At 46.9% G+C, this 23006-nt stretch overlaps 1 protein-coding gene across 1 annotated transcript in view; it reads right to left on the reverse strand.

The window, feature by feature from the left end:
• LOC144823150 (anterior gradient protein 1-like) overlaps nucleotides 1–15502 on the reverse strand; it is a 34062-nt gene extending 18560 nt beyond the window's left edge. The window contains exons 1-3 of the mRNA XM_078681403.1: nucleotides 15281–15502; nucleotides 11437–11627; nucleotides 3466–3529 (exon numbers count right to left, since the gene is read on the reverse strand). Coding sequence (XP_078537529.1) covers nucleotides 3466–3529; nucleotides 11437–11620 — 248 coding nt within the window. The 5' untranslated portion in view covers nucleotides 11621–11627; nucleotides 15281–15502. The remainder of the gene's footprint in view (nucleotides 1–3465; nucleotides 3530–11436; nucleotides 11628–15280) is intronic.
• Nucleotides 15503–23006: the final 7504 nt, after the last annotated feature.

Below are 23006 nucleotides of genomic sequence, written 5' to 3' on the forward strand. Positions count from 1 at the left end.
AGAAGGGATGTAATCTGGTTGTGCTTTTGACAGTGTTTTTTTTTCCACTCTTAAGAAAACAGAACCATTTTAAGCCATTTTCTCTCTCTATGACGGGCTTCTTGGTGTCTCAGCAGAAGCACCTCATCGGGGTGATCCAATTAGCATGACATTGTTAATTTTTTGCTTCTGCAAAGGATGATCTTCTGTACTGCATCCTACTTCTGTTATCAGATGGTAGTGAGATTGGCACCAGAGGCTTCCCGCTCTTAAGGCTTTCTGCATAGCGATGCCACAAACTAGCCATCAACTCCAATGGACAGTGAAATCTGTCAACCAATGCTACATTATCCTACTACCGCTGAGTCTCTGACCCCCTGGTTTTTGAGCCATTAACTTCCATCATTTTTCAGAGGGGGTGTTTGAATCCCTCCATCCAGTGATGCTTATAAGCACTAACTCTTTATACTTTTTACCTCTTTTCCAAGTTACAATTTATCCTACTGGGATCAACGTTGTCCAGGCAGACCAGCTGAATCACTCAAGTTCCACATGAGTTCGGCTAAGCCAAATGCCATTAATTTTTCAGATATTTTTGTTTTCAAATCAAGTTTGTTAAAAGCCAGAACTCCTAGGTGTATAGGATTCACTTACTCAATGCAAACAAATAGGCGCTCCAAAGATAATGCCTTCATGGTCACTTGACATGGAAACTATATATTGCATACATGTGAATTTCTTCTCCTGCCACTCTCCAACTACGTCAAAAAAAAAATCAGAAGTTGTACTAATTGTCCTCAATTTTGCTCTGGCTGGGCTTGCCAGCCCTGGTTTCCACTCTTCCATCTCTAAACCTGTTTGTGAACTGGTGCAAAAGGCTATACCCTTACCTTCAGTGTTAGACCTGAGAGCCTAATTCAAGGAAAAAACATTTCTCCTTGTTTATCCAACTAGATACATCTTGGTGATTGTGTTGGACTCAGCTTCCAGAAAGGGTTACACAGAATTAGAAATGGAAGTCAATGGCTGAGGTTCTGATACTGTGCTTTGGAAAGTGGGATTAACCCCTTTTCTTGATGATGTTGGGGTGTTCATTCGAAGCTTATTTGAAACTGGTATTAAGATGAATACATACAGGATACCTTTTGGATGGACAGGAATTAAAAAAACACCCAAGAGTTCTTTTCTTACTCATGGGAGGGTGCCGGGTGCCATTATAACCAGTTCTTTCACTCATACCCTTCAGTGGGAAAGACTCTAAGCCAGTCAGTCAGATTCATTGGGATTTTGTTAAGTCTTGTTCCCATTTACTTAGAGACTCCAGTTTAATGCAAGCTCAGTCTACTCTCTTGGAAAACCACTTTATAACTGGTTATCACCTTGGTAGGAGATGCAGTGAAATCTAAACTCTTTTTGCTGAAGTACGTAATACCTTTTTACCACGACAATGGGCTCCAGTCCGAATACGCCAAGAATCAGCCCGGTAATTCCACCCGCCAGAGTTACTGATAGCCCAGGCATCATTACCTCAAGTGCGGGTGCAAGTACTCAGCATCTCAGGTCTCCAGTTGAAACACCAAACTTGTAATTCTGAGGGGACAACCCTCTCGGAACAAAGAGCCTATGCTTTGATCTGTACTCGCCCTATGCTTAATTTAACGGTCCCACAAATATCTGATGGCAATGTTACATTGCGTAGTATTCTTGTGCGCCTTCCTCGTCAAAAAATAATTTAATAAATAACTTGGAAAAAATACAGACTTTGACCCTAGCAGATCATCTTTCATTCAAAGTTCCCACTCCTTACTGGGGGCCACCACGATAACGCAGCCTCAAAATGGGCTGGTCGATATGAGCATCCTTTCCCTACTCCTCCTGAAGGCTAGAAAACATTGGACACACTTGCTGGCATATTTTATTTAGTACATCCCCTATTGCAGCTACTTTGATGGCTCTGGACACTTTGTCAGGTTTAGCGTTTTGATACCTCTTCTACAAATGGTGCTAAATTTCCCGAGATGGTATGGAGAAACCTGTTTGTCTAAACCCTGTCTCTTTATTTCTGCGTGCCCTATTTTCTGTTGCCTGGAAATCTTTCCATTACATGAGGATATTTTATATATATGGGTGTGAGAGTCGGACAAAGTTATTTTTAAGGTCTCTTTAATACTGATCATGATATTGTGTATTATTACCCACCTCTACTTTGCATGGCATACTCCTACTCTTATCTTTCACAACTACCCATCAGAAAAGAACTTGAAGAGAATTGATGCCTGTGCCAACCACGTGTGAAGGAAAAGTGTGCCTCGGCACATTTTGGAATGTGTGTTGTATAACTGCACAGCACATAGAGTTTTTTTTTTAAAGTCTAAGAAGCACTTACTATTCACGGAAGAAGGTAGGCCTAGGCTGTCATCCGTTTTTAACAGAAGACAGACTAGTACTAGTCAATGTAAAGGTGACTTATTGTGTCTGTTTCACAAAAAAAGCATGAAGGCTGCAACTGGAGATCTATATGCGGGTGCAAATGTACTACTTTTTGGAATTCACAAACATTCCCAGAAGTACTCCTGGAAAGCTGTGTCAGATGTTGGTTTCCAAGCATACTTTTGGGAATATCATGTGACTATTCTAAAGAGCTTTTGTACCCACTCTATGGAGTTTTCCATAGAACACAACTCCACACAGAGAAAATTGAACTCTACGTGCAAACGCAAACTTTTAATATTGTTTTCCCTGTGAAGAAAGTATGTCGTCTACACCACCACAAAATGTGCAAGTTCCCCTACCCACTCTTAAAGGAGAGTAACTCCAGCCCATTACCGAAGTAAATCTCTATTTCAAGAGTAGGAAGGGGTTGGATCGCAGTTTGGAAATGCCCCTTGTCGGCGTTCCCAAACTTCCAAGACAAACCACACACATGAACACCCACTACCCGCCCATTTGGGTGGGGTTTATGAGATCAGTTTTATCAGCGGTCCTGACTGAGAACTCTGTACTCGTAAATTAATGTATGCCCTCAAGGAATGCTTTAGTTCCTAGCAGGCACAAAAAAGGTACATTTGGTTGTAAACGTATGGATACAACTAAATGTACCTTTATGAAAAGGGCCCATTGCATATTAGGGAGACTGTTCCCAGTGTCTCACACGTGAGAACATAATATGTGATATCTTGCATATGTTAAGAGAAGGTGCAGTGTCTTATTTGTCGGGAAACAGGCTGCTGTCTCATGGATTACGGTGTAGAATAATGTCTTCCTGTAAATGATGGAGTAATGCCACCCATTTCAGGGTTATCTTGATACCTTCTGGGATGATATAGAGGGATGTTTGTTGTGTAGCTGCAGACTGTATACAACCCCAACCACAAAAACCACAAAAACCCATATCAGGATGCCCCTTGAAATCTTGAATACACTATTTCAAGCTAGTGGATGTAAGACCACCTAAGTTGTAGGAATACACAGAGATGTGCTTCTTACTTTATTCTTGCTTCTGCCAAAGCTTCTTCATAAGTCTGGACCCACTCAATGTCGTCTCCCCATCCTGCAGAAAGAAAAAAGATTAATATTATAATTTATGCTTGCTAAAAAAAACATATACCATCTTGGCATGAGGAACAGACTGACACTGTCAGATCTAGAAGTTACCTACACTTCTGTGTCATGCCAAGAAGACACCCACACAATCTAGGTCTAGAAGAGACCTAACCACCTAAAGCGAGATTAGACCTTCTCTGCCCTTTAGATCTAGTAGAAATCTGCCTTTACAGAGGCACCTATACTGCCTGGACTACGAACGGAGTAACCATGTTTTGGCGAAGGAGTTAAGAAGCGGCTTTCAATGTAGACAACTATTATAGCGGATGTGAAGCGAGCCTCCCAAGTTCCATTTGAAGTCCTACCTGACATTTAGGAATTGCTAGAAAATATTGACATGGTACTTGCCATCTAGAATAATCAAAGAGAATCATGTCATCATATTTCCAATATAAAATTATAACTACACATCAGAAGAAACTATATGATGTAATGTAATGTAAAATGTAATGTAAAAGAAATTTATAAAGCGCAGCTAACACCCAACGGTTTCTTGGCGCTAAAGCAAAAGGAAACAGACAGTCCGAGGAGCTAAAGCATTAGTTGTAGGCATTGCGGAACAGATGGGTTTTGAGGAGGGACCTAAAATGGGTGTAAGAAGAGGCTTGTCTCAGGCCTAGCGGGAGGGCGTTCCAATATGGCGGGGCAAGGAATGAGAACCTTAATCCACCTAGTTTTTTACGTTTGAAGGTCGGGGTCCGGAGTAGGGCCAGGTGAGAAGAGCGAAGATCACGGGAGGGGACATAGGGATGAAGTAAAGAGGAAATGAAAGATGGGCCTGTACCTGCAAGGGATTTAAAGATGGTGCATCCCAGTTTGAAATTACAGCGTTCAGCCACAGGGAGCCAATGGAGCGATTTCAACAGAGGACGGACATGTTGGTGTCTAGGCTGATGGTAGATCAGCCGTGCCGCCTGGTTTTGTACAAGTTGTAGTCTCCTCAATTGGTAGGCCGGTATGCCAACATAAAGCGAGTTGGCATAGTCTATCCTAGAGATGACTAGGGTCAACAAAACCAGGGTGAGAGCCTCGGTGGTCAGGAAGCGTGCAATCTTTCGGATCTTCCTTAACTGAAAAAAACTAGAGGAGACTACCGCGTTAATCTGGGCCTTCATAGTAAGGTCGTTACTAATGATGATCCCGAGGCTTTTCACAGAGTTAACAGGATTGGGGGGAGTGCCCAGCCTCGTGGGCCAGAAAGTGGATTTCCAAGGGTTGGCACCCCCCGAGAAGCAGTAACTCTGTCTTGTCGGGGTTGAGTTTCAGATGGTTCACCCCCAACCAGTCGCAGATGTGACAGAGAGTGGTTTGGAAGTTGTCAATGGACTGGTCCGAGGAACTAATATTGAAGACCAACTGAATGTCATCCGCGTAGTTAAACGCGGTGACACCGCTGCCGCGTAAAGACCGGATGAGGGGGGTGAGGTATAAATTAAAAAGAAGGGGAGATAAAGAGGAGCCCTGCGGGACGCCGCAGGTTAGTTCGACCTCATCAGCAGAAAACTGAGAGAGCCGAACCGCCTGGCGGCGATTGCTCAAAAAGGAGTGGACCCAGTTAAGGGCGGTGCCCCGGATGCCAGCCTCCTCGACACGGTCGACCAGGATGTTATGGTCGACCGTGTCGAAGGCGGCCGACAGGTCCAGGAGCACCAAGGCCTGGCAGGTGTTAGAATCAGCCCCTCTCCACAACTCCTCCATAACTGAAAGTATGACAGATTCCGTAGAGTGGTTGGGGCGAAATCCAGCTTGTTGGGGGTCAAGGAAATGAGAGTCTTCAATAAAGGTGCTCAAGATGTTGGTGACATGAGACTCAATAACTTTACTGAGGTAGGGGAGGAGGGATATAGGACGGTAATTGCTCATAAACGTGGGATCTGCCGTAGGTTTCTTCAGAATGGGCACAACCTCTGCTCTCTTAAATGACCAGGACACAAGGCCAGAGGAGAGAGAGTTGTTCAGTAGTGCCAAAGGGGGGAAGGGCAGGCTGTAAAGGCCTCACGGAGGATCAGGGGAGGGCAGCAATCCGTGGGGGATCCGGAGGTAACCTTTTTTAAGAGGGCAGAAAGCTCCGTCTCCGAGATTAAAGGAATCTGAGTCAGCTGCATAGAGTCGGAGGAGAGCAAGGAAGGGTCAGGCCTAGGGGGGTGGGACGGGGTCAAAGAAAGAATGCTGTTCTTGACATTAGCGATTTTCTCCACAAAAAAAAAGATTTAAAGAGTCACAAAGTGCACAGGAGGGAAGGGGTTTAATAGTAACCCTATCAGGGTTTGACAGTTCCTCCATGATGGAGAAAATATCCTTGGTTCTGGTGGAGGAGTCAGCAATTTTTTTTGAGAAATAAGTGGTCTTAGCTTGCAGGACCGCTAATTTGTATTTCTTGAGCAAGGTTGTGAATCGTGTTTTCATATCGGGGGCGTAATCGCAACGGCACCGGCGCTCAGCCAGCCTGAGGCCCAGCTTCAGGGCTTTGAGGTCCTCCGTGAACCACCTTTGAGCGTCGTGCAGGTGTTTAGTTTTGATCTTTGTATATGATAGTTGTAGTGACATTTTTGTTACAAAGTTAAAGTGAGTAAAACTACATGGTCACATTTACTCTTACACTTTATAGTAAATGTACTACTTATGGCTGTTCACTACTTAAAAGTGTAAATGTACTACAAAGTGTAGACTTGCATGTCTTGCCCCCCCCGAATTCAGGGAGTGGAGCATAGTTAACGTGTGAAGTTACTACTTGTAACTTTACACATAAACGGAGGTCTTCGCCATCAGTGAGGAGATCTACCTACGGTAAAGTATAGGGAAAAGTAAACAAGTTTATTAAAAAAAAAAGACAAATATTTGATGATAATACTTAATGTAAATTAACAGCAGAACAAAAAAATTACAGCACTTTTAACTTAATTTTTCATTACATTTTCAATTGAGTTTAATATATTACATTAAAAAAATTCAAAAGATTGATTTAAACAAAAAATACCTAGCTAAAGTTAAATGTTTATATTTTTTTATTATATTTTACAAGTCACCAAAGATGATATATAGAATTTATTTTTTAAATGATTACATCTATTTTTACATTGAAAAAGTTATTAAAATATTTTTAAATAAAGTATTTAATTATTATTTAAATATATTTTTAACATTAATTTTAATATTGTTTAAAAAGTCTAAATACAGTTATTTATTTTAGCATTATTTCCTATGGTATTCAATTTTAAGTCTCTACATCCATTATTTTATATCGAAGCATGTTGCAGTACCAGGGATGGCCCTGCGTGGTGCTGGACTTCCTGCAGGGGTGAGTTGGAGTACCATACCGACTGTGTTGGGTGCGTTTGCGTTGCAGTAAGTATAGATAGTGGTTTGTGAATAGCAATGAGCATACTATTTTGTGATTAAGTGCATTCGTACTTCCTCCAAAACGCTGCTTAATCTTCCCTATACCTCTCCTTACTCCTTCCTTAAACTTTTCCCATTTTGAAGTGAATAGTATACATTTTGCAGTCACTCCCACATTCACAGCTGAAACGTAGGCATATGTGTCCGGAGGTGTCCGCAGTCGAGGCAGGGCTTACTTGCACATGTGTAAGACACTGTAATGTAAGTAACTGAGCATCGACGTCATGAGGTGAAAGATGGGCAACACCTGTTTTTATGCTAAAGATCACTTCAACTTGTATTTTTTAAGTGAGCACTAGGGCATAAATAACAGGAGCTGCGGGTCAGTGATGGCCTCTGCCGCTAACAATACCATCCTATCTTATGCTCCTTTCCCAGACATACCTTCTATGCCCATCCTCGCTACTGCAACATACACTGCTCCCATAATGATGTATAGGTGAAGGCATCATTGCTTGTAACTATCGGAGTGTGTATTATAATTTAGAGATGGATTCGCCCTCCGTTGTAACATGTCTGGTTTAAGTAGCTTGTTCCCATGTCGGTTTGCTATTGCATTCTGGTATTTGTAGTTCAACATTTATAAGAAAAAAACAAAATTACAAGCACCGAGATCAAATATAAATAGGAGACGGCATAGATTACCTGAACAGTTCCTAATAGTTTGGGTGAGGCTTATAATTGTGCCCACTGCAGTGCTAGACCAATCAGCTGGCCAGTCAACACTGATTGGCTCTGTTAGAGGTGTCCAGGAAAGTGCTACGAGGTGTGGCGCCTGACGCTGGAATCTGGGGACCACGGTTCGATCCCCGGCTCCGGCGGCAGGTTAGCCCAGCACCATGTGACTCTGGGCAATAGCTCGCTTAATCTTCCCGACGGCCCCCAGCGCCTAGAGACCCTTACGGGTGATTGTGCGCGCTTTACAAATGTGGACTTTACTTTACTTTACTTTAGGTCGCCCAATGGAAAGCCACATGTGAGGCACATCAGGAGCCCTCCTTGCATGAAGGCATGCAGAGGCTTGGACAGGTCTCCTGTGAGACTTGGCATTGTCCCTGTGCCAGGGTGTCAGTGCCATTGTTGAAGTAAAAATGTGCCAATCATTCACATTTAGCAGTGTTGGAAATTAGGTCCTTTGTGTGGAGATACGAAAGGGCAACTCGAAAGTGTGCAGAATTTTTAAGTTTTCTGAAACATCTATAAGACGCCTGACATTTGTAATACTACTTACAAGTGTTACATGCCTTATAAATGCGCTACATGCTTATAAAATGTATGGTTGAGGTGAAAGCTCTGCTGCTCTGGGCATAGCCAGTATGGCTAGGAAGCAGCCAGGAGCCCTGCCCAGTGCAAGAAAGCACCAGATTTCTAACATGGCTTAGTATGGTGTTGTATATGTTGCATATCTCCACAGCCTTCTTTCCAACACTGCATTCTGAAATCAAGTTTTAAACTACTGATTTTCATAATGATGACATCAGTGAAATTCCATAACACAACCTTTGGTCTGATGGTAATATGACAGTATACGTCACTGAACACTCCCCCAAAGGTAAGTAGCTCCAGCCCCCCAAAAAATGCATCTGTGCTGGTGGGAAATGTAATAGAAAAACATTATTTTTTCTCGTCCACTTTATCACTTGAATCAGTATCAGAGATTGTTGGGCATAGGGTCGTTTTCAACCATTTCAGTGAGACTGAAGTCACAGGAATGCATTTTAGGAAGGGTTTCACACTCCGCTGCAGTACGTTAAAATAACATCTGACATATGTTGTGATATAACTTTACTTTTTGGTCATCATTTTTCTCCCTTTTTTAAACAAATTGTAAGATCTCCCTGGAGTAGATCCCCTCTGGGACCGTCATGCTGGCTTGCTGGGCTGTCTCAGATGGTACTTTATGATTTTTTCTTGTGACCCACCACTTTCAAAGTTCACCAACTGCAACTACTTGCTTATACCATAAGTATTAATCTCCTCCAAACCTCTGCAGTTATTTCTGTTTCAGTTGCTTCACTTGATTATTTTCAAAAGTTGGCTGAAACAACCAAGATATGCTCTGAATTTGATTTGAATTGATATTTCAAAACACGTTGGGTCGGATATACATATTTTTCATGCAACAAAGCACAGTTACAATGTGTGCGGTGCTGCATTGTGCAGAGGAGAAATGCGGCACGGCTATGTCTCATAGTTGATGCTGTCATCAGTCTAGACAAACACAAGAATCCCACAAGTTGAATGTGTACTGAGGACACATGCAATGTGGGTTTTTTGAGAAATATTTCCTCTTTTTAATGCCTGCTTCAAGGAGGCATCAGTTGTTCGCAAACCTGACGCTTTGGAGATCTGGCTTTTCGTCAAAATGTATTGGGGTTTGTGCTGATCGCCCAGTGACACCCCTGTGATGCACAGCAACGCAAAATGCTTTATGTAGTGAGATAATGGCACGTTTCTAGTACATACACAGTACTTTTTCTGCTGGACAGTAAAGACCATTGCATCGTTTTGTATCACTTAGTAATGGCAGTAATGGTGCAAGGCCTTAATAAAGTTCTGCATGTATGTTTTAGCACATTTCTGGGGAAAGTTTAAACTTAGATTAGTCCTGATTTTCTTGAAACATTTTTTATCAATCCTGCACAGTTTGGAGATTTCAGATGCATGGGTAATTTGGCAGCAAATCATTAATTTCAATGACAGACTCCAAAATTGATAGTAGTTGATCGAAGGCTCGACGGCCAGAAAGCTAAAAAAAAAACATTCCTGAAGGTTTCTGATCTGCGGTTTAAGTCTGCCCCTCCTAATTTAGTTTTGAAACCCAAGACTGAGGATCATGGTTCTGAAAAATAATCCTCCATGCACAACCTAAAAACCATGTAAAAGGAAACCGCCTAAAGAGACAATGCCTCCACAAGGAAGCAAACAGCCACATCTACTGGCAGTTGGCAAAATATGAGCAGATTGTACTCTAGTGTCTCCCCCTGTGGGCTTCGGGTGGAGTGAGTAATGATCAAAGCGAGAGACCCTTCAATGGACTACTACTAGTGCTCAATGTCGTTGTCGACCCTTACACACCTTCCTTCAATTTTCTGCCTTGACATGTTTTAAGGTATTCTGCTTAATTCAGAGACTCTGTCCCTCACCACCCCTTGTTGTAAATAATTTTGTCCACCCTAAGCGTGGAAGGGTATACTCAGACATGAGTCCCTTGCTCATTGCACCATCAGGATTCAAGCAAGCCGGGCCGAAGACGGCTGTAATGCCAGAAACCGGCCCCCGGAAGCTTGTTTCCTTCCCAGTGTAAGAATTGGCTTTTGTAGTTTGGTTTGCCCTGTTCCCATCATGCACTGGGACAGGAACAGACTAATTTGCATACAGCCAGGTTCTAAAACTGGGATGGTGCAATGAGCTAAAAAACGGTGTTGGATCTAGCCCTGATCTCTTGACTGGGTGAGAGTATTCTGCTTAATTCAGAGACTCTGTCCCTCACCACCCCTTGTTGTAAATAATTGACATGTTTTAAGGAGCATTTCTTCCATCCTGGCCCTTGCAACACTGGAGTAATACAGGAATATCACTCCCCAGCACTTTACCTGAGAAGTAGCACTTTTATACTCAATCAGCTTACTTGGACAAGATGTTTTGGAACGGTTTGTATATATATCCTTAAGCATAAGTGCCCCAGAGGTTATTTTGAACAGAAAGTGTTAACAATTTCGGATAACTTAAGGTTTTCAGTGCACCCTACTTTTTATTGCTGCCAATACGAAACCACTGAGGAGTGGAGCTGTGCGAGTTTTCTGGATAGTGCACTGTGGAATAGGAGAGAGGGGCGGTAACCAATGAGATTCACTTGAGTAAAACACCTTTCTAAAGTGGGACTCTCGCTCCATTCCTCAGAAAAAGCTAAATGTGAATGTTCGAGTCAGTGCTCGCTGCGTAGTAGCATCCTATTATTTCAGGTGCCTGAGGCCTTTGCATGGCACTCCTCCACTCACACGCGCCCGGGTGCCTTGAGCAGGACATGCAATCCTGCCCTCTTCTCACCCCAGTCCTGCCTTGGGTCACAAAGCTGGACGCATTCTCCTTTGGCTCGGCCTGCTGGTTAAATTGTTTTTTTAGGGGGGGGGCTCCCTAGAAATATTCAACCAACGTAGATGCTCCATGCAGGCCTAGGATGCGAGTAGCATAGCAAAGGTGCCATTGGGCCTAAAGCAAGCTGGGGAAATGTGCCCCAGACCACCTCTCTTTGGTTGACATTAAGTGCAGTGCACCACCCCCCCAGTCCTGGTCCCCATATCCTCTGTGGCTTTTGCAGTATATACAGCTCTACTATATGCACTTCTTCCTGTAGGAAACCTCTTCTCTAGTGAGCAATCACTCATCTCCAATCACTCATCTCAAGTCTACTTGGTATCCGCACTGAGCATGCGCTGGTTGCGCGTCACTCACCTCGTGCTAGTGTCTGAGGGGTGGTCACACGCTTTGGTTCCTCCTGGTCTTTTTTCTCCGGAGGCTGCGAGGTTTTGTCCTCAGTTTTCACATCGGCTACTGGCGGCATCTTGGGCTTCCTTGTCGCGGCGTCTCCCAGCGCAACCCCCGTGAGGAGGCAGCAGAGGGTCAGTGAGAGCTGCATGGTTTCCCTGGGGAGAAACGTAGGGTGTCAGGAATAGACGTCTCTCATGCGGTACAGAGCATAGGGTGAGAGTCTGGAAGGTATGGTACCCAGGGAGAGGAAAACAGCTTCACTAGAGAGGAAAATGGGGTTTCAATAAACTACAACTTTGAACTATCATGGTGAGAAAAGTGGGAAGCTCAAGGCTAAGCAACTTAGTTGGAAAGGAAAATTGAGTGTCGGAGAGGCGGCCCATCTTTGATATACAAGAAAATTGCGTGTGAGTAAGAGCTGAGCAGGTAATAACCACAGAAGGGTACAGAATGCCAGTAGGGCTGTATGGCTTATCTGTGATTGAATGCATAATGAAAGAGTCATGACTGTTACAGAGCGGAAGACCGGTTGCCCCTAAAGGCTATTTATTTAATTACTTATTTTGTATATTCCAAAATTGACATCTATTAGCCATTTCCTCCAGGAACTATCAGATATGCAGAATAGAGAGTACGAATGCTAGAAATCGTTTTCTTGTCCGCTCACGGTCCCTATAGGGTTGTTTGCATGGGGCCAGGTCCTTTCATGAGAGGGGAGAGGTTGAGCCATGCGCTTGCTTGGTGTGAAGAGAAGGCTTCTGTGAGTGTGAAGCGTCATGTCCTCAGAAATCTTTTAAAGGCTGGCGCATGGGGTAGTACCCCAGGCGAGGCTTAAGGAGTTCAGGGATGAGGGACCACACACTCTCATAGTTATTGTCTTGAGGTGGGGAGTTTCTGAGGGAGGTGCCCTGTACACGGACAACTCTGCCCCTTAGATGGACGAGCAGAGGGTCTCAAGCGCCTGGATGGCTGGTGGGACTGGCAGGAAGCTTGGTCTCTTCTTTTCAAGAGCTTTCCCCAATGTCACACCATACGTCTGTCCTAGTATTTTAATGTTGGCAAGCTTGTACCTTATATGTTGCCCACTGAGAGGCCACAAAGTTGAGGGTTCTTTTAATGTTGCAGGGTTTATGTGGGGAGGAACACAAGCTACATGACTTCAATTCATAGGAGCAAAAGTGAAGTGAAGACTCTATGGTTTGAGATGGGAAAAAATGTGTTGGTGGGGGTGGGTCCAATGAAGAGGAACAAAGAGTATAGGTGAAGAATGCATAGGTCTATGCAGAATGAGTAATGTATAGGTGTAGGTGAAGGCTGCATGACTCCAAAGGAGAGGAACCAAGGGCACCAGTAATTGCTGCATGAATCAGCTGGAGAGGAAGAAAGGGTGTCAGAAAATAATAGGGAGCAAAGGACACACAGATGTTGGACAGAATGCAGAACAAATCAAAACATTCACCCCAGTCAAGAGATCTGGATTAAGTCATCATTATTTTGCTCACCATGCCACCCCAGTTTAGTCCCAGCCATATGTAAATCAGTCTTTATCATGTTCCTCATGGGAACAGTCTAGCTCGACCTGCCAAGCCAGGTCCTCCCTGGACCAGAGACAAGCACCCTGGGACTGGTTTCGGGGTTTCACCCCTCATCAGCCAGGCTAGCTTGAATCCAGTGGCACAGTGAGCCCGGGACACACGTCTGGGCAACCTTGGTGGGCAGATTCATCATATGCCCAGATTCATGGTAATTCCATAGCCATGTCTGATCTCAGAACAACCACAGATCCATGACCATGGCACATCAAGAAGTTAAAACATGTGCCGACTCATATCGGCCCCAGAACCATGGAAGGTTTAGCCTGGAGCACTCGCGTTCAAAACCATCCTGAAGAGGATGTCTCCTGTGTGCGTGGTGAGGGTGTAATCACTGACCTGGTAGGTTACCATTGCTCCTAAATAGGTAGAAAATTAAAAAAACAATACAAAGTCCAGCTGTTTGTAAATGTGCCAAAACCTTTTCATCTCTAAATCTTCATATTTTTCTTGAACTCCTCAGTGCATTTATTTAGGTCTTCTATCCTGCCTAGAGCTTTCTCCTCCGACATCCTTAGTAGGGCTTGTAAGTCAATATTGCCTAATTGAGGAATACACCTATTTTTCACCAGTGTACATCTGAAAAATGCTCATTCCGTTTTTGCACTAGTTACAGCATAAAACACACCCATCCTTGGTTTTTGGATGTGCATTGCTGTGAGAGATCAACAACTGAAAGAGTTTATGAGGAACAGGAGATAAATGGGTATGAATGAGAGAAAGCAAGGGATCTTAAGGAGTGTGAGAAAGGAGAGCACAAGAGGGTGTGGAGAAGGGAAAGTGAGGGGTTTGCAAGGGCAAAGACATTTTAAGAGATGGAAAGCTGTGTGTGTTTGTGTGGAGAGACTAGGATAGTGAGAGAAGGAGATGCACAGAAGGAGGGTAACTAATCGAACCACTGAGGAGAGTGCCTTGCCAAGAGGGCAGCTCTAAAAAGAGAGCGAAGGGCATCAGTCCTAGTCTCAAAAAGCACACATTGCCATAGTAGCTCCTGATACAGACTATATTGTGTGTCGATGAGTTCTTGTGAAGGGATAACATGCGATTACTGGCAGTGAAGTTCGCTAATGACTAAAGTGGGTTGACTCATTGCCCCATGCTATATGCTGTACTGAATAAATATCTGCTTGACAAAATAAGAGCCCAGTGGCTGAAGAAGGATAACTGAAAGCCACTGTAAGGAATTTTATTATAAGTGTCATTTTTTAGATAAACACATTTTTATTGGTTTTGAGACACCGAGAGTAGAAATGAAAATATTATACGTATAGTTTCAGTAAAATAAAAATTACTTGGCTGACGCCAGGCCCCAAAAAAATGCGACTGTCAAATTTAGTGACCATGAACATATCTCACATTGGAGTCTGCAGAAACTACAGTGAGACCAACATTAAAATGTCAATATACGGGCAAAAATAATGACACACACTGCTTAAAATTACTCTGGTTAAATGTAGTTTTTACATAGGGTGAAAGCTATTTGAAACAGTGTACCCTTTATCACCCCGGGCCGAGCTTCTGACCGTCGGCGCATGCGCCCGCCTGCCGCTACACAAGGATCAGCAGCGCCAGCTCCTCCCGCTCTAGCTGAGGACAGTGTAAAGTTAAGAGAGGCTGAGGGCGGCTCGTGGCTGTCCGACTCTCTACGCAGGTGCTCCCTGATAGTCCCCACTCCCCATTCTGCTGAGCAGCTACCTCAATGACTGGTACCTCGGCCAGTCAGTGCCAGTGATGTCGATGACCAAGTTCAAAGCGAGCAGCGACCTCTACTGTTGTGTAGCCCTGACTACATTTATTATTTCGTTCATACTGAGGTTTCGGTGTACTTTCTGTCAGGATGGACGCGCAGAGAGAGTGAGATGACACCAAGAGGTCCTGGCTCCCCCCACCACTATTCAAAGCTCCCCCCCCCCAGCCCAAGGCCTTTGAATATCCCGAGTTACGAGTGTTTGGGGGGCTCCTCTCCAATCTACAGGGGGCATCGTTTTGCATCATGCCACTGCAGAAATCACCGCAAGATATTGATAAAAATCTTTGTTTAAGCCCAAATTGGTTGGGCAATTCCAGACTCGACGTGCATTGTGAAATATGCTTTTTTCCTATAAAAATATGATCGCGAGGCTTGCCCTGTCCGGTCCTGTGAATCTTAGGCCATGCACACTCCTATGCAGCGAACTCTCAACTCAGTGATCCGTCGTACTCGGCACCTGTCTTACCTGCGGTGTTCGGGCGATGCTCAGGGCAGAGGGCAACCTGTCCCAGTTTGTCGGCTACTGGAGACCGAGCATAGGCAAGCTGCGCATTTATACTCTCTGCTGTCCACAAGCCAGCGTCAGCCTTCAGTCCCGGACATCCTGATCCTGTCAGGCCGCGGACCCACCTCTGGGCCCAGACCTATCTCTGAATCAGCAGCACCGTGCGAACAGCAGCACTGCCCTGCCCGGGCCACCCCCCGCCGCCCCGCCCATCCCTGTGTATGCGCGAAGTGGGTTGCACACCTGCGCCTATTCATGTTTCTAGAAGAACGCTGTGTGCACAGGACACACCCGATGCCTGTGTTTACTCATGCACCTGCCCGGTGCTGCAGTCTGCACGCCTATGTGTCCCTAAAACATTGGCTGCTCCACCGCTGGGCTGTCAGATGGTGTTTGATAAGACGATCTGGGCATATTTACAAGGGAAGTGGTGGAGTGAGGCGTTAGCCTTCCTGGCTTAACGCCTCACTCTGCCACTTCAGAAACGCAGAGCTCACCATATTTACAAGTATATGGTGCAGCCCTGCATTTCCCCCTGCGCTGGCGCTACACCCAACTGCCTAGCACCAATGCAGGCACTATGGTGCAAGGGTGTCTGCGTGCAGGGGAAGATTGTTTATGTGAAGGAAAGTCCCCCTTCCGGCACATAAACAACCTTTAAATTTTATTGTAATTGCATTTATATAGCGCTTACTACCCCTGACGAGGCATCAAGGCGCTTTTTCGGCAAGTAGCACGCTACTCCGGAACCCTTAAAGGATTAGTGTTGAATTAGTATAGGGAAATATGAAAGTCATTTGAGTGCTGGATGATGTTTTGTAACTTCTATGTGTGCTGCTCAATGCAGCACACATAGAAGTTGCAAAACAGCATTTAAAACAAGCATTGAAAATGCAATAGGTCTCGCAATAGAAGAGTTTGACATTTTTCGTTTTGCAAATGGATGAGTGACACCTATAGCATTTGGAATGCAACATGTTTTGTATTTACGTGACTTATATGGCAGCTCTGGTCGTTATGCTACATCTCTAGATAGTTTTATCTTTCGCAAATGTGACACCTATTGTAACACAATATGTGTTGTGAGGGTGAGTGAGGGTGAGGGGTTGAGGGTGAGGGGTTGAGGGTGAGTGAGGGTGAGGGTGAGTGAGGGTGAGGGGTTGAGGGTGAGGTGTTGAGGGTGAGTGGATCTGGGGGATATGGTGGTGGTGGATGTGGTGGTGGTGGTGATGGTGGATGTGGTGGCGATGGTGGTGGATGTGGGGGTGGATGTGTTGGTGGATGTGGGGGTGGTGGTGGATGTGGTGGTGATGTGGTGGATGTGGTGGTGATGTGGTGGATGTGGTGGTGATGTGGTGGATGTGGTGGTGGTGGATGTGGTGGTGGTGGATGCGGTGGTTGTGGATGTGGTGGTGGAAGTGATGGTGTTGGGTATGGTGGATGTGGTGGTGGTGGATGCGGTGGTGGATGAGGTGGTGGATGCGGTGGTGGATGCGGTGGTGGATGTGGTGGTGGATGCGGTGGTGGTGGATGCGGTGGAAGTGGTGGATGCGGTGGAAGTGGTGGATGCGGTGGATGTGGTGGTGGATGTGGTGGTGGATGCGGTGGATGTAGTGGTGGTGGATGCGGTGGTGGTGGATGTGGTGGTGGTGGATGCGGTGGTGGTGGAAGTGGTGGTGGATGTGGTGGTGGTGGATGTGGCGGTGGTGGATGTGGCGGTGGTGGATGTGGTGGTGGTGGTGGTGGTGGATGTGGTGGATGTCATGGTGGATGTGGAGGTGATGGTGGATGTGGTGGTGGATGTGGTGGTGGTGGTGGATGTGATGGTGGATGTGGTGGTGATGGCGGATGTGGTGGTGGATGCGGTGGTGGATACGGCGGATGTGGTGGTGGTGGATGGGGTGGTGGTTGTAGTGGATGTGGTGGTAGATGTAGTGGTGGTGGGTGCGGTGGTGGTGGATGTCATGGTGGATGTGGAGGTGATGGTGGATGTGGTGGTGGTAGTGGTGGTGGAGGTGATGGTGGATGTGGTGGTGGTAGTGGTGGTGGAGGTGATGGTGGATGTGGTGGTGGTGGTGGTGGTGGATGTGATGGTGGATGTGGTGGTGATGGTGGATGTGGTGGTGGATGCGGTGGTGGTGGATGTGGTGGATGTGGTGGTGGATGCGGTGGTGGTGGTGGATGGGGTGATGGATGTGGTGGTGGTGGTGGTGGTGGATACGGTGGTGGTGGTGGATGCGGTGGTGGTGGTGGATGTGGCGGTGGTAGATGTGATGGTGGTGGATGTGGTGGTGGATGTGGCGGTGGATGTGGAGGTGATGGTGGATGTGGAGGTGATGGTGGATGTGGTGGTGGTGGTGGATGGGGTGGTGGTTGTGGTGGTGGATGTGGTGGTGGGTGTGGTGGATGTGGTGGTGGGTGTGGTGGTGGTGGTGGATGCGGTGGTGGTGGTGGATGCGGTGGTGGTGGTGGATGCGGTGGTGTTGGATGTGGTGGTGGTGGATGCGGTGGTGTTGGATGTGGTGGTGGTGGATGTGGTGGTGGATGTCATGGTGGATGTGGAGGTGATGGATGTGGATGTGGTGGTGATGGTGGATGTGGTGGTGGATGTGGTGGTGGATGCGGTGGTGGTGGATGCGGTGGTGGTGGATGCGGTGGTGGTGGTGGATGCGGTGGTGGATGGGGTGGTGGTTGTGGTGGATGTGGTGGTGGATGTAGTGGTGGAAGTGGTGGTGGATGTGGTGGATGGAAGTGGTGGTGGATGTGGCGGTGGTGGATGTGGTGGTGGATGTGGCGGTGGATGTCATGGTGGATGTGGAGGTGATGGTGGATGTGGTGGTGGATGTGGTGGTGGTGGTGGATGTGATGGTGGATGTGGTGGTGATGGTTGATGTGGTGGTGGATGCGGTGGATGTGGTGGTGGATGCGGTGGATGTGGTGGATGCGGTGGATGTGGTGGATGCGGTGGATGTGGTGGATGCGGTGGATGTGGTGGATGCGGTGGATGTGGTGGATGCGGTGATGGATGGGGTGGTGGTTGTAGTGGATGTGGTGGTGGATGTAGTGGTGGTGGGGGTGGTGGTGGTGGTGGATGTGGTGGATGCGGTGGTGGTGGATGTGGTGGTGGTGGATGTCATGGTGGATGTGGAGGTGATGGTGGATGTGGTGGATGTGATGGTGGATGTAGTGGTGGTGGGTGTGGTGGTGGATGCGGTGGTGGTGGATGCGGTGGTGGTGGATGCGGTGGATGTGGTGGTGGTGGTGATGGTGGATGTGGTGGTAGTGGTGTATGTGATGGTGGATGCGGTGGTGGTGGATGTGGTGGTGGATGCGGTGGTGGTGGTGGATGCTGTGGTGGTGGATGGGATGGTGGTTGTGGTGGATGTGGTGGTGGATGTAGTGGTGGTGGGGGTGGTGGTGGTGGATGCGGTGGTGGTGGTGGATGCGGTGGTGGTGGTGGAAGTGGTGGTGGATGTGGTGGTGGATGTGGCGGTGGTGGACGTGATGGTGGTGGAGGTGATGGTGGATGTGGTGGTGGATGTGGTGGTGGATGGGGTGGTGGATGGGGTGGATGTGGTGGTGGATGTAGTGGTGGTGGGTGTGGTGGTGGATGCGGTGGTGTTGGATGTGGTGGTGGTGGATGTGGTGGTGGTGGATGTGGCGGTGGATGTCATGGTGGATGTGGAGGTGATGGTGGATGTGGTGGTGGATGCGGTGGTGGTGGATGCGGTGGATGTGGTGATGGTGGATGCGGTGGTGGTGGTGGATGCGGTGGTGGTGGTGGATGGGGTGGTGGTTGTGGTGGATGTGGTGGTGGATGTAGTGGTGGTGGATGCGGTGGTGGTGGAAGTGGTGGTGGATGTGGTGGTGGTGGATGCGGTGGTGGTGGATGCGGTGGAAGTGGTGGTGGATGTGGTGGTGGTGGATGTGGCGGTGGTGGATGTGGTGGTGGATGTGGTGGTGGATGTCATGGTGGATGTGGAGGTGAGGGTGGATGTGGTGGTGGTGGTGGATGTGATGGTGGATGTGGTGGATGTGGTGGTGGATGCGGTGGATGTGGTGGTGGATGCGGTGGATGCGGTGGTGGTTGTAGTGGATGCGGTGGTGGTTGTAGTGGATGTGGTGGTGGATGTAGTGGTGGTGGGTGTGGTGGTGGTGGTGGATGCGGTGGTGGTGGATGCGGTGGATGTCATGTTTTTGTAGGCTCACAGCCAATTGATTAATATATCTACTCGGCAATAACTTCTTTAAATGGGTCTGGCACTCTTTACTCATTAAAGAGACAAATGATTCTTCCCATCACACCGCATTAAATAAAAATTACCAACTGGAAAAATGTGGTATTCTTCAGGATATGAGACACGACCAGAAAGCTTAAAAAAAATACTGGACTCAGGTAAAAAAAAAAAACAAAAAAAAAAAACTTCAAAGCAGCAGATGTACTTTATCGAAAGTTAATACTAAAAGTTAGTATCTGCTCGGTTCCTGGAACTTATACCCAACTACGGCCTGGAAACGTAAATATAAATAAATATTTCCTAACGGCATAAAAAAAACACTTGCAGAAATAATGCAAATTCATTTTCAGTGGCTGTGCATGTAAAGGTCAATGTGTTTTACTTATGTCGTAGGTCTGTATTTGTTGGCGCTATTGGCGTTATAAATGGCAATTATTTTTACGTATGTGTTAAGGAGTTAAATGACTGGGACATTGAGAGTAACTGAAAGGCACCGAGGGCAAGAGAGGGCAGATTGTGTGAGGGTGAAACAGGTCCACATCATGACGGAATTGAGGGTTGAATGAAGAAAGAGGTGGCTAATTTAGCAATAAGCCGATAGCCAGCAAGAGCCGATGCAAGAGTTAGCTATGACTGCAGCACCAGGGCACCGGAAGGTTGATGGACAGGTGGGAGGGGCCAGAGCAAATGGCAGGGGGAGATACAACTCACCTGAAAGTTTTGCAGGAGGAGAGGAAGAGATGAACTGAGGGCCTCAAGTAGGGAGGGCAGTGGGAAAGACTCATGGGGAGAGGAGCCTGTTCGCGAGTTCTGGGATAGCAGAAGAGACAGGCTCAGAGAGAGAGGAAGTGTGGCAGACTGAGGTTAAAATGTTTTGGGGGTAGTTGGGGACCGTGTGGGATGGTGTGCAGGGGAGGGAGGGGTGCAAAGACATAGGGTATAGACGCTGATAGACACTTAGGAGCAGCAAAGAAGAGATGTATGTTTAGGAGCACACTGTGTGCTGGGAGCAAGACATGACTAGCCTGCATTGAAATACCTGTATTTTCGGGCATTCTCTTGGTCAGGAAGTAAAGGGCTTTGTTAAACGAGGCGCTTTTACTTACTTTCGCTTTTAGTGCAACGAGGGTGGAAAGTGACGGGCAGGAGAGAGGCTGGGGAGCGGAACTATTGGGGCGAGAAGTTGAAAAATGTGATTCACTTTGTGACAGCAGGGGCACCCCTCTCCACTGCCACAGCATTAATCAAGGCACTTTGGTGACACCCCGGGTGGCTAATAAGGCAACTGGGAAAGTGCTGTGAAATCCAAAAGCAAGCGCACAGAGTGGTCCCGACTGTACCCGTGCTGAGGGAGGGAGGCGAGGGAGGGAGGAGAAATACGAGACGGCCTGCCGGCCGTGAGACGTGTGAAGACGCGGGAGGGGGCGGAGCGGGGAGAGCGGCATGTGGGTGTGAAGAAGCCGGGGCCTTTGAAGTGAAGCTAAGCTTCACTTCAAAAGGTGTCGGAGGAATGCGGCTGAGGGAACAGACGGCGATTGCGGCTGAGGGAACTGATGTGCACGTGCTTTTAAGCTCAATGCACATGCGCATTGAGCTTAAAAGTCACGGGCACTGCAAGGAATCGCCACGATTCCTTGCTTGTTAGTTAAAGGTTGTTTAAGCCGCAATAGTCTCGCAAGCTCGATGCGCATGCGCATCGACAGGCGAGACCTAAAAAAATAGTTTATGTGCAGGAAGGGGAACCTTCCTGTACATAAACAATGATTGGCCTTTTGCTGTTTTCATGTGAGCTGCACAACGCAGCACACATGAAAACAACAAAAACAAGGAGAAATGAAACATTTCTCCTCGTTGGGACAGGGTAAGACCAGGTTTTCCCTGGTCTTAATTCTGGTGTTGCCTCCTATTTAAGCCGCCCTTGTAAATAGGGGGCAGCATCAGAATCAATGGGTGTTGCGGTGGAATTCCCACTGCAACACCCATTGCCCTCCCCTTTCACGCTAAGCATAGGGTGAAATGGGGCCTTATTTACAAGGCAGCGTTAAGCCACGTTAAGTGGCTTAACTATGCCTTGTAAATAAGGAAAAGCCCTTATTGCCACAGGAACGTCATAAAAACTGACATTCCCGTAGCGAATGGAGCTTGTAAATATGCCCCTCTGTGCGCACCCTTGCAGCAGTTGTATTTTTCAGTCTCTGGTTTCGCGCATCACAGGCACCACTCGGACAACTTGAGTTCCTTTTTACCTCATGATGAAATGAGGTACTGGGTCAAATCTGATTTGCATATAGCTGGGTCTGAACTGAGGCGGTGAAGTGAGCTAAAGAAGGGTCATGGATTCAACCCAGATCTGTGACTGGGGGTGATTGTCTGAAAAGTTTCAGCTCTCCGTCCATCATCTCCTTGTGTTTGCATTGTTCGCCCTAAGTTGGCAGGGTTTGCCCGTACGCAGTGCTTAATTTGAGCAGGTGCTTGCAGGTGCTCAGCACCGGCACTTCTTTCACAGGGCCGGGACTACAATTACTGAGCCTGCAGGTCTCAATGTTAATTGTTCAAATTCAAAATAAAAAGAATAACATACATTGCATGGTGACTGGCTGGTAAATGTTTATAGGCAGGCCAGCATACGCCTGTCCAGGCAGGTATGATTGTGTATCACCACGTTAGTGATGCTGTCATCATGCCGATCACAAAACCAAGAAGTCATCGACAAACTATGGCTTGCATTCCATTCCCCGAAGTCTGCTTCATCCTGCCACTGCCTGAGCCTAAGCGTCCCATTGGATAATTGTAACTGGGGGCTGGCTCATGACGGAGTTAAGCCTAGGAAGCTGCGAGAGCGCATTTGAAACTTGGGAGTGAGGGCTCTTGAGGAGGAATAAACTAAAGTAAGTGTGGACTTTCCACTTGCTGCGTAGCCAGAGTAGCATATCCTGCAGCCCTGCATTGCTGCTATCCTCAACGTGCTCGATGAGGCTGTGGACCAACACAACTTTTGTGCGCCATGGTGTCACCTGTAGAATCTGTGCGCTGCGCCGCAGCATGGTAATTGCTGAGCGTGTTTGAGTCCAGTAGGCACCACATCCCTGGACTTACTAATTACAGGCAGCACTAGCAGTGACATCACCTGCTGGGCTCGAGCAGTTGTCTGTTCTGCAATAAACCCAGTCATACCGCACTGATTAATATATGCAAAAAAAGCATTTTCATTTGGTGTACGTTTTGTTTTTGCACTCGGTGTAGGTAAGAAAGTAAAACACACCATCTTCCACTTCTTTAGGAATGACAACAGGAAAACGCATAGTTCAAAATAGCAGGGACATGTACAGGCTGACCACAGGCATGACAGGCAGCAGCAGTGTTATAGATGAGAGAGAGAGCAAGAGTAAAGAGGAGAAAGAAACAACAGGAGAGGAGAGAGATAAGACGGAGCTAAGTAGAAGAAAAGG

This window comes from Lissotriton helveticus, chromosome 3_1, assembly GCF_964261635.1.
Source record: "Lissotriton helveticus chromosome 3_1, aLisHel1.1, whole genome shotgun sequence".
NCBI lineage: Eukaryota > Metazoa > Chordata > Amphibia > Caudata > Salamandridae > Lissotriton > Lissotriton helveticus.